Here is an 11,572-nt window from a genome sequence, read left to right on the forward strand (position 1 = left end):
GTATGAGATTTATACTATAAACAAATGCCAAGTAAGTTTTAGCTAACTTGTGGTGTATGTTTGTATTAAAATGATAAAAAATGGTTAAATTAACCTTCTTGTATGATAATAACTTTTGCCAATACCAATATTTACATATCGCTGCATACCATTGGGAGGTTGCTGATTGGCAACCAACAACATTATCACTCCGGATCTCTGCCAGGCAGTAAAAGAGCCAAAAGATGATTGCTACGTTTACTTTGGCCAATACATAACCAACAAAGATGAATTAAAAGAAAACTGTTTTAATGTCATTGGATCGATTCAAGTACGGTATGTAATTTATTTATTTTCAGACAAAGTTCCAATGGTCTACCCTTTAATGGTTGCTATGAAGTCGAATTCTCTTCTAATTCGGGTACCCTGATTACGACTGCATACTTGGTTTGTGTCTAACACGTCCAGATTTTGTGAAATCGGGGGATCTTAGGTTGGAAAATGTGCACCCAAAACTATACTACAGAAAGTTACAAATTAATTTTCAACATTTTTTGCAGATTTTAAAAAATCCTGCGTAAGAAAAATAGCTCTTGTTTGCATACATTATACTTTAAAATTAAAAAGAATACAATTCTTGGAATCTCTATAGCTTGGTTCAAATTTTACTCATTATAGAACCATATCCAAACTGTAAGATATTATGCATTATGACTCAGAAATGACTCTTTGATATTTTGTAAATTTATTATAAAGTTTCTTTAAGGTAAAAATAACAATCTTTTTAGTATAATATTCTGTTTGCAAATATAAGAACCCTTTGGGTGTTGAGAAAGTAATTACAGAACTTCAGATGAACAAAGTTAAGGGTTTTTGAGAATTATTGAAGAATTTTTGCAAAAAATGTTTAAAGATTACACCAAAACTGACTGCATTTTAAGTCACTTTCTTTCTGATTTCAAAAAGATATATACATTTCAATAAGCGCAGTTCGTATGAACTGTACTCAGCCAATTCACAGGCTATTGATATGAGCGAGATAAAGTGTAAGAACCACTATATCATTTAGTGATATGCGTAAAAAAAGCTCGTTCGACGGTGGGTCGGACTTCGCCATGGTTTTTGCACGGAACTACTATGTAGTACTGATCAGTTAATAAGTTTAACAGTGAGTCAATCATTGAACAATTGAGTAACTCTTTGAACGGAGTTGTTCAATTTTGTTCGCTTGACCGAGGTCGGTGCGACGACTCCCTTTATCTAGATTTATATATAATGGTATTACTTAATTAGTTTTGACATGAAATTATTAACTATTAGCAATCTAAAATGAATAGATGATTGATAAGAAAACTTGTCCGATTTTTGTTTGCTTCATAAATAAATTTCAGCCTGCTCAATCGCATAGATTGTCTAAAATAAACACATTTAATAATATCTTTCGATTTACATAACTCAGCGCCACGCCTTTTTTATGTGCATCAATTTTATTTGATTGCTGTCAAAATAGATGACAATTTCTAGTATCTTGTTGACTAGCCTATATAATGGATTGGTATTATTCTCTTGAGCAAGTTAACAATTCGAGAATGAAGTGTCTGTATGTCGTTTTTATCGTGCTGACTTTCGCCCAAGGTCTAAGAGGAGCAAATTATGAATTTTTCTTCGATGATCCGGAAATTTTTCGGGACTGTACAAAGGTACCCGAGGACACTTTAAATTTCGACGGACTTTTTAATACAACGGAGCGAAATTTGTACATGAAGGATAATGATATTGTGAGCATGGGAGGCAACATATCCATTAGTACCTTGTGGACAGTTGAGCCAACTGATCGGATAGAGGTCAGTATAAAATAATATGGAATGGTTGAAAAGGATTGAAAAAAGCTTTCTGATTCATGTTACATACATACAAATGTGTATATATTCCATTATATCGTTCCCTTTTAAACTCTTGCATTTTTGGCATTAACAAACATTTCTCTAAGGTACATATTGCTGCATACCATTGGGAAGTTGCTGATTGGCAACCAACGATCTATAACATTATCACTCCGGATCTCTGCCAGGCAGTAAAAGATCCAAAAAATTATTTTTACGTTTACTTTGGCCAATACATAACCAACAAAGATGAATTAAAGGAAAAATGTTTTAATGTGATTGGAGTAAGTATTCACACATATATTAAATGGATCAATTCAAGTAGATGAATTTATATTAATTTTCAGACAAAGTATTACCTCGATGACTATGATGTTCGATTCAATATAAGCTCCAATGGTCTGCCTTTCAATGGTCGCTATAAGGTCGAATTCAAATTTGATGTCTACGGCAACGATTATACAAAACGATCTATCACAGCTTGTTTTATGCTTACTGGTCATTTTCTTAAAAAGTAAAAAGCAAATAAAAAACTGATTTCAACCAAGGAATTAAAGTACCAGTATTGATATTAGGTTGCTGGAGATTCTTCTTCTTTCGGCTTGTGCCGGAGGAAGAACGGGCAGTCCGTCCGTCCGTATAAACACTAAGATCTCGAGACTATAAGAGCTTGAGCCACCGAATTTGGTATGTAGACTTGTGTAATATGTACAGTGATCGAGTTTATTTCAAAGTTTTGCTACGCCCACTTACATAAATATTTGGTCTTCGAAACTAAAAATGATTTATTTCACTTGGTGCATGGTATACCGATGTCGGCCGGCCGTCTTACTTCATTTTGAAAGAGTGAAACATGAGGTCGAAAAGTAATTAACACTACGTGTAGCGTTTCGATGTAGTCACGAAAATAATGGAATGCACTAGCTAAATTTGTGATTAAATAGGAAAGATAATCTTAAACAATCCGAAAAGTAAAATTATGTAAAATGATTGCGATAAGATTGTTGGGTGGTTACTGAAAATCATAGAAGATAATTTATATGATGCCTGATGCGATTTAAATTAGCTGTTAAAAAATGAAAATTTGTAGCCCATTTTTTACGTGTTGATAATCGTATAAAATGAATTGCGATCGTAAATTGAGAATTTTAGCAAGTTAAAGAATTGAGAATGCTAGGGTGTTGGTTTGTTTTTTTCGTTCTGATTTTCGTCCGAGCGCTGCAAGGATTAGATTGCGAATTTTTATTCGATGATCCGGAGATTTTTCGTTAATCAACCTGAGAGTGTTCTGTCTCTTGAAGAGGTTTTAGATTAATCAGGAAATTTTCCATCGGCTACAAATGGAAAATTGAGCCAACTGATCGTATTGAGGTAAGAAAATATTAATATTTATATATTAAAAACTGCAACTGGTCGGAACCAATCGAAAAAATTATTAAATTTGGAATATAATCTTAATACAAGTAAAGGAGTAAATTAATCGGATATTTAGGCCTTGAAAGACAGAAGGAAGCTGTAAATCGGCAACCAACGATCTATAAATTATCAATAAAGAACTCTGCGAGGCGTTGAATGACCTAAAAAATTATTTATACACATATTTTACCAAACACATTACATTTAAGGCCTGCGCACATTAAATATTGAAGACCTGCACAAGCACTTATAACAAGGGCTTATGCATTTTATTCCAATCCAAAGTACACACAAGAGAGCCCCCTTTCCATCATATTATTTTGGTTTGGGTTTCTTGTCCTTTTATTTTCAGCTCTTCAATAAGATTTAATTTTCAATTAGAACTGTGCGAAATGCAAGTGTTTTTTATTAGACTCTGAACCCTTCTTCTTTTCTTGTGCTTGTGCGCACAAATTCAAATTCTTCAATAAATGGCGGTCACTTTGATAACCGATAACAAATCGATAACGTCTCCGATAATGTGCTCCGATAGTGACGATTACGATAGGTTTGCTCCGATAACCGATTAATCGAAAATTCCTCCGGTAACCAACAGCTGATAAAAAGCAACAGCTGATTTTGTTTTGAGATTAGAGAATTTGAACAAGAATTGGATTAATTTCATGCCGAATCTAATAGGCAAATATGAGCAATTTACAGACTACCGAAACATGGCGACCCTCCGCTAGCCTTATCCTGGTGGCAAGATCAAAGTCCGTTCGCAGAAATTACAATGTGAGTTAGAGGCAATGCGAAAACAAATAAATTCATTAAAAATGAAATTAATCTTTGACCCTTTTCCAGCTGCTAATGCTTAAACGTTCCGATCGTACGGCCATAATGCCAAATCAAACTGTATTCCCTGGTGGCTTGTTGGACACTGAGGCGGATGAGACTGTTGCTTGGTTACAATATTTTGAGGAATTCGGTGTCAAGGAACAGGCACTGCGTCAATTGGTGCTCATACACGATAATAGACCCAATATATTAGCACCTCAGGGCACTGGCTGCTACGACCGGTTCTTTAAGCGCACAAGTATATGGGCCAGGTTGGTCTAAACTCTACAGTTCGTTATCTAAAATTAACTATGATCTTTGCACTTTCGTTTCGTAGAGAGATTATTTTACGTTTAACCGCCCTGAGAGAATGCTTTGAAGAGGTCGGCATTTTGCTGTGTAGAAATCGTGACAATTTGGATTACGGTCAGGTGGCCCAATATGAAAATGTACCAGATTTAGAATATTGGCAGCATCGAGTACACAATAAGCCATGTGAATTCCTTGAACTATGCCGAACTCTAAAACTGGTACCGGATTTGTGGGCTCTATATGAATGGTCGGCCTGGGCCAGTCCGGCCACAGTGGGAAAACGGTAATGTTAATGGGTGAAACTATTAAAGTGACTTCTCAATATCCTCATTACTTTCTAAGCCAATGCTATAATATTTATCAGTTTAATAGAGCTGTTAATGACTGTGCCAAATTTAATTAAGATCAGATAACTATATCATATAGCTTTCAAAAGAACTAGACCGATCGTTCAGATAGTTAATGAAATTTGTTTGTTTCGAATGCGATTATTACCAAACATGTTAATTAACTTACGCTTATATTATTCCATAATTCTGGCAATTCGGATAAAAATAATGCTCTATTCCGATAAATTAGCATGCTCTATTCTAAGAAGAGTAACCAAATAACTAAGTCCCAGCTTGTTAGTTAGTACTAAACTTAATAATAACCATTAATTTTCATAGGCATGAGACTGTTTTCTTCATTGCCTTTGTAGACACACAGCCGCCTTTGCTTTCAGAGCCCTCAGAGGTCAAGCAAACGATGGTGAGTATGTTTACAAAGATCATTTAATCGCTTAATGATTAATTCAAATTTTAAACTTAGTGGCTAACTCCTCTTGAGTTTCTGCGTCTGTCCAGACTCAATGAAATTTGGTTTTTGCCTCCCCAAGTCTATGAGTTGTCGCGACTTTTAGCAATCAACGATTATGAAAGTCTTCTGGAGTTCTCGAAGCAACGTAGTCGTTTAGGTACTACCATGTTTATGCCAGTAGCTTATACGTGTGGAGAAGCTATAGTTTGCGTTTTGCCAGGTAAGTTAGGCTTATAGTATCTATACATTTTAAATTATAAAATATTGTATACTCTTGCGTATGTAGGTGATGACTTCTTTGTGAAAGAATCGCATTTGGCCAACGAATATATAGAGTTCCCCGGCACAAGTAAAGAATTTCGAGCTCGTGCCAAACTTGTACATCGCTATGATCTTTTTGGTCCTGCGGCTCTCAATGTTGAATTGAATTTTCCTCCACCAAACGGACACTTGAAACCACAAAATTTACCCAAAGAACTTCTCAAATTATAGAGTCTGACCTCTGTTGATAAGATTCTTAATGGATGTGGATGACCCTAAAAAAAAAAAAAAAACAGAAAAGAAGAAAACAAATTGTCACAAATTCTTGTTGCTGAAATTATTTTAAGCGGATTGTCGCAAACAGTTAAAATTAATTCCATTTAGCTATAATTTTATAGACGAAATTTTAATTAAAAATTGTACAGTTAAGTTTTTAAGACACAGATACTAAGCATTTTGCTGCCCTTCTCCTTAACCATCTAGCCCAAGCGGCTACAACATCAAAAAGCTTAAATCTTTGCATATTCATGGACCTCTTGAGAAATCCGCTCAAAAAGCAAACCAAAAGTGGAGAGAGCACATAATTTCATCCCATTATGAATGCATTTAAATCACTTTAGGTTTCTGGCTGCCACCTGCCGTGTGATTTTGTACGCTTTACATGTCTTCAACCATCTCCATCTCCACCCTCAATTGAAAAATCAAAAACTCAATGAGCTTTCCCCCTCCGAAAGCAGAACATTTTTTCTTTCTGTTGTGTGTGGTTCGTGTCTGCTGGTCTGTTTATTATGCATTGTTAAAGGACGACCAACCCTCTGATAGACTCATCCATGTATCCTTCGCGGGGGGTTGGACTGCCTGTAACAATTACTTCGTTTAATTTAACCTTTTGTGGCTTTTTTCCGGCACTTGTTGTTCATTTAATATCGATTAATTATGCTATTATGTGGCAAAACCAGGAAGTAATTAATAAACTGACAAGTATTCGCACATTTAAAATATCTACCTACAGAAATTCTAATTAGTTGAGCTATCTTCCTGCTAAAGTTCACCTGGTAAAGGTCGACAAAGCTGCTCATAAATTTCAAATTAAATTAAAATGCACAAAATGTGACAAAATGTCTCTAGCTGTTTGAGTTATGAGCCAACCTCGAGAGTTAGAACTGGAACTGAAAATGTGTGAAAATGTAACTGAGGGAAAAGCTGCTTAAAATGTACTAAAGACGTACACTTGGTAAATTATCCTCCACACAATCGACATGGACGTGGTTTTTAGGGGGGATTACTAACAATGAATTTTTGATCTATTTTCGAATATTTTTGATCATATATCTGGGAAGGAATAAGGTATATATCATAGAATTCTAATTATTTAATCATTCAGGGACTAATTTTAATTGTCATAGTCTCAATTAAGACTACTTCCATGAGAATTTCTTGATTTATGCAAAAGAGAAAGAAGACAAGACAAGTTAAATTCACCCGCTTCGTCCTTCTTATTTCACTTTGCAGCCCCATTCCACTCTGTAATTGAATTTAGAGCTCATTTTCATTTCCTGCGACATAATACTGATTTACTTGGACACTGATAAGTATGTTGGGTGTGGGGTTGGGTGTTGTGGTATGGCTGGTTGGGTAAAATGGGAATCCAAGTTTAAATTGGCTTATTAATTGTTCGTTAGAATAAAATGCATATCACGTAGTTTATATTCCTTTGGCTTTGTCAAAGCCCAAAATGCCCAATTATAGTGATTATTTGACTAGACTCAGACAGATATGTAGGTGGACCACAGGAACACATCGAATATCTTTGGTCACCTGCAAGTGACATGAATACCAAATATTTAATAGGTACATCTATGCTATCTATATAAGGTCCTTTCAATACAAAGATCAAGTCCACATTTGTAATTGGCAACTTCTCACTTGGACTTCCCACGGGCATTGCCAGCGAGAGATTTATTTTTATTGTGTGCATTGTTTGCACTTGACTTGAGTAAACCCCCCAACTCCCGACATTCTGTCTCACACCCATTTCCATCCCTCTCTCTCTCTGTCTCTCTTTTTATATATGTGTATCCCACCCACTAGCCACCTCCTGTTAGCGACCAACTAAATGAGTATTACCGCAATAAATCGCCGCAATTCATTTAAGGGCGAACAGGCGACAACCCTTAACCAGAAGCTAACTGTTGATGAACCCACATAGCATCCCCATTCCTCCTGCTGCGAGAATAAGAGTGCGCGGGGAACCACCCACTATTCGTCAGACCGTGAACCTGTTACGGCATGTCAGAGACGATTGTCACTGGGGAAATTGCTCAGAGCCTTGTACTTGTCGTCCTGGTACGTACAAATTGCATCAATTGACTTGCGTGTTCAACATAATGGCAATTTGTGGCTCTCTTTCTGGGCTCCCTTCTCCCTCCTCGATGGGCGGTGTGTGACGACAGTTAGACTAATGTGCTACATGATTTTCTAATGATTTCTTTATTTTATATATCAGGTTCATTAAAATATTAAAGAACTTATTACAGTTGAAGAACAAATAAAATAAAATTATTTAACCATTTTTGCCAGTAGCAATTTAAAATTTTAAATCATCAGTTACAGTTACATTTTTCTTGAGGACCTTCTTATCATAGTCTAAACAAATAAAAAATTTGCAAAACTGAGCATTTTAACTATTTTTCATAAATATTATTGCATTTTACCTAATAATTTTTATCAGCAGTTGATATTTCTTTCATAGTTAAAGTTTCTATTGCATGGCTAGGAAAACGAATGTTTCACAAAGATCCTTCTTAACTGTTGCCTAAGCAATTCGACTTTGTCAAGCCTGTTAGCATGTTAGCTGTCTTCTTGGGTGTCTTCCTCTCTTCGACGTGTAGGATTGTAAGATTTAGCTCACAAAGTTCTTGGCAAACATCTTTTGGTTTGCTTTCCGACTGTTACTTCATCTTTCTTATGAAATCAAAAATAGTCTGGTCCATCTGACTGGCCTACAATCTTATATAATATAGTAATCCGACTTTGATTCGAATCGCCAGAATTGTAGAGTATCATTAGCAGCAACAACCTTTTCCTGACCAACATAAAGCTTCCTTATGGTTATCCGATCCTGAAATTTTAAATTGGTCACAGTCGTTAATAGATAGATTAAACTGAATATAATATAATTTTTTTTGTTTTTGATAATATAATTTTTTTTTGTAAATAGCTTTGAAATTAACAAAGACATTTTGAATAGTCCCTGTTAGTCGTTTCTCTGGGAGCTGTAGAGCGCACCGGCTGAATTTGAGATATACAATCCCAGCTTTATACAGGGAGGTCTAGCAGGAGTTCGCGTTGTTCCAGACGGACTGACAGACAGACGCAAGGATATGGTTATATGAACTCTTCTCGTCATGCTGATCAACAAGCTATCAATTCAAGGGCACAAAATGAAGTATTTTAAACTATTTTGATTATAAGTAGATAATGCAATTTGAATACTGTTTTAGTTACTATTGATTAAAACTTGCCAGCAATGTTTTTGAAATCATTTTTTAAATTCTTTTTCATTCTCAAACATATCTTTAAGCCTCCACAACGTTGTCCTAAAGAACTTTTCATTTATCGAATATAATATTTAATAAGATGAATCGGGTCCGTGAGATCTCTTGCGTAGCTGGACTTAATTTTGCATATTTTTTGAAATCAAAAAATGCACTACAGATAATACAGATAGTAAAAATATACTATGGTGCTGTCTTTACTTTTTATATGGTATTGATTAAATGATAAAAAGAATTATAAAATGAGATTTTGATTCCATTTCTTTTGAGATTTTGGTGAAAGATTCATGATTTTCCCCTTGTACAAATATAAGTCTAATATTATTTTCACAATCTGTAGAAAAAAATGTTATTCACCCTGCAGATTTTTAAATGTTTAGATAAAACTCTTTAAAAAGAGGGCTTAAACGATATTAGTTTATACTCTGTTAATTCTTATTGTTAGTTGTCTTATACCTTTAAAGTTACCCGCCTATTGACCTAATCTACAATTCATTTAGAATTTGGAAATTTCCTCACATATTTAATTAGTCTGTGTAACATTAATTGTTAATTACTTGTTCATAATAAACAAACGTAGGTAAACATTTCTGAAAGAGAGTAAATGGATAAGCAACAAATTGCCAGGCAGGTGTCAAACACATTCACTTACCTATAACGACAGGTATACTTATCTCTATATAATACATTAATATATGTATATAACATTCAACATAATTGAAAGCCACCTACAAAAATTTATATATGTGTATGTAAAGGTATATACCAATCGTGGGCGTAACTCGGATTGTAAAATATGAATTATGCGCTTGCTCCAACAAATTGTCTTCTCAGTTGTTGTTGTTGTTGTTTTTGTTAATTTCTATCTGGCCTCTTGCTCCTGGTAAGCCCCCACTTGTCAACCCTAAAGCTAAACATCCGCCATTCTGGATGCTGTCCCTCCTTGCTATGCTAACAGACCTTCCTCCCTCCTTCCATCCTCCTCTTCAACTGGGGAGCCCTTTGGTAATTCATTTTCCAGTCTCAGACCTGCGCAAAAGCCAAATGCCCGAACATGATTGGGGTAGGTGTCCGCTGCTGCTCCCTCTCTCTGGTGCTGGGAGACATTACGTTGTCATGGATTTCAATTGCATTCCATGGAAAAGCCAGCACTTACATACATACATATATATTCACACATTCATAAATATCGTTTCCCATGATGCAAATTTTGCAAATTTTCTTAGCGACGCGTCGTCATTTTTCAATTGTGTTTTTTGTTTTGCAAATTTTAGTTTTTTTTTTCCTCTCTGACCTTGTAACTTTTTGTTTTAATTTCAGCAAAACGAAACTTAAAGGACTACAAAACAAAAGAGAAGCAAATTGATAGACATATGTGCAAAAAATTGCACTAACTTTTGCTACAATTGCCCAATAACAGAATTGTTCGAAGGACCATCGAAAAGATACCCTTATCAAAAATCTAAACTTTTCCCTCATTTGGGGTGAGAATAAACATTTAAGAAACCATAAATTTCTTGGCAATAACGCATAAAGTATGTTTATTTCCATATTAGGCTAAGCAACCAAAAATTTCAAAATTTTCTAACGCAGAAAGGGCCACAACGGATGCCAAAAATTCTCAATACCGATAATCAGTTACTCTCTCCGAATAGATCCCAGAGACTATTGAGTAATATAAAGCAAATTTCAAAAGTAAGGTGTGGCTTCGTATTCATAACGTTTAATAATAATAATAAATAATTTAAACAACTATAAAACCTTTTATGAGGTACTTAACTTAGTTAAGAGAGAATTTTAGAGATTCTATTTCTAATTCTTTATTCCAAGTTAACAACACAACAAAACAAGAGAAAAGAAAAATATAATAAAGTAATAAACATTAATTTTACTATAATTCTACTCTTTTAAGGAATTCCTTTCAAAAAACTTTGAATTCATGTTAATTTCGATTAGTTGGGTATCCAATTTGAAAACAAATCGGGGGCTTAACCTATACGAATATAGAATCGATTGTTAATCAACAAATATCTTAAATATATTCATATACCCGCCGCAAGAAAGAGTATCAAAAAGGGGTAGGAAAAACTGTAAAAACGTTGAGAAAAAAAACTCTTTAACACTTGATTTAACTTGTGTGACAGGAACATGGCTAGAAGGCAACCAAAGTCAGGGTGGATTGCGTCTATGTGTGCCTGGCATATGAATATGAATTGTAATAGATTTAGATATGGATCTGTGTATGTATAGCAACAAAAGGACAAGTCGCAGCTTAAGATCCTAAAGAAAAATTGATAGAAAAGAGATACAATTTTCATTTGAGATGAAAGAAAATGAAAAATGAAATTAATTTTCTTTTTACCAAATAATAAATACAAAAAGGTCTTAAGTTCGCTTTACAGAAAACGAACTTGACCAAGACTTAAATGTTTTAAAGAGAACGAAATGAAATTTCTATAAAACTTTTCTTTAAAGAATATCCAAAAAAGTTTTGGGTGTAAAATTTTTTGATATAAATTATATGGCACTTGACACGTGTCGTTGATTGTC

The 11,572-nt window shown here is 34.6% G+C and overlaps 1 protein-coding gene across 1 annotated transcript; it reads left to right on the top strand.

Annotated features, from left to right (window-relative positions):
- The first annotated feature begins 3,890 nt into the window (after window positions 1-3,890).
- LOC137572833 (acyl-coenzyme A diphosphatase NUDT19) lies at window positions 3,891-5,912 on the top strand. The gene is made up of 6 exons (XM_068284675.1): window positions 3,891-4,052; window positions 4,122-4,366; window positions 4,432-4,689; window positions 5,075-5,156; window positions 5,217-5,424; window positions 5,491-5,912. The coding sequence occupies exons 1-6, from the start codon at window positions 3,963-3,965 to the stop codon at window positions 5,694-5,696; spliced, it is 1,089 nt and encodes a 362-aa protein (XP_068140776.1). The 5' UTR covers window positions 3,891-3,962; the 3' UTR covers window positions 5,697-5,912.
- Window positions 5,913-11,572: the final 5,660 nt, after the last annotated feature.

This window comes from Drosophila tropicalis, unplaced genomic scaffold (genome assembly GCF_018151085.1).
Source record: "Drosophila tropicalis isolate 14030-0801.00 unplaced genomic scaffold, ASM1815108v1 contig_393, whole genome shotgun sequence".
In the NCBI taxonomy this organism is placed as follows: Eukaryota; Metazoa; Arthropoda; class Insecta; order Diptera; family Drosophilidae; genus Drosophila; species Drosophila tropicalis.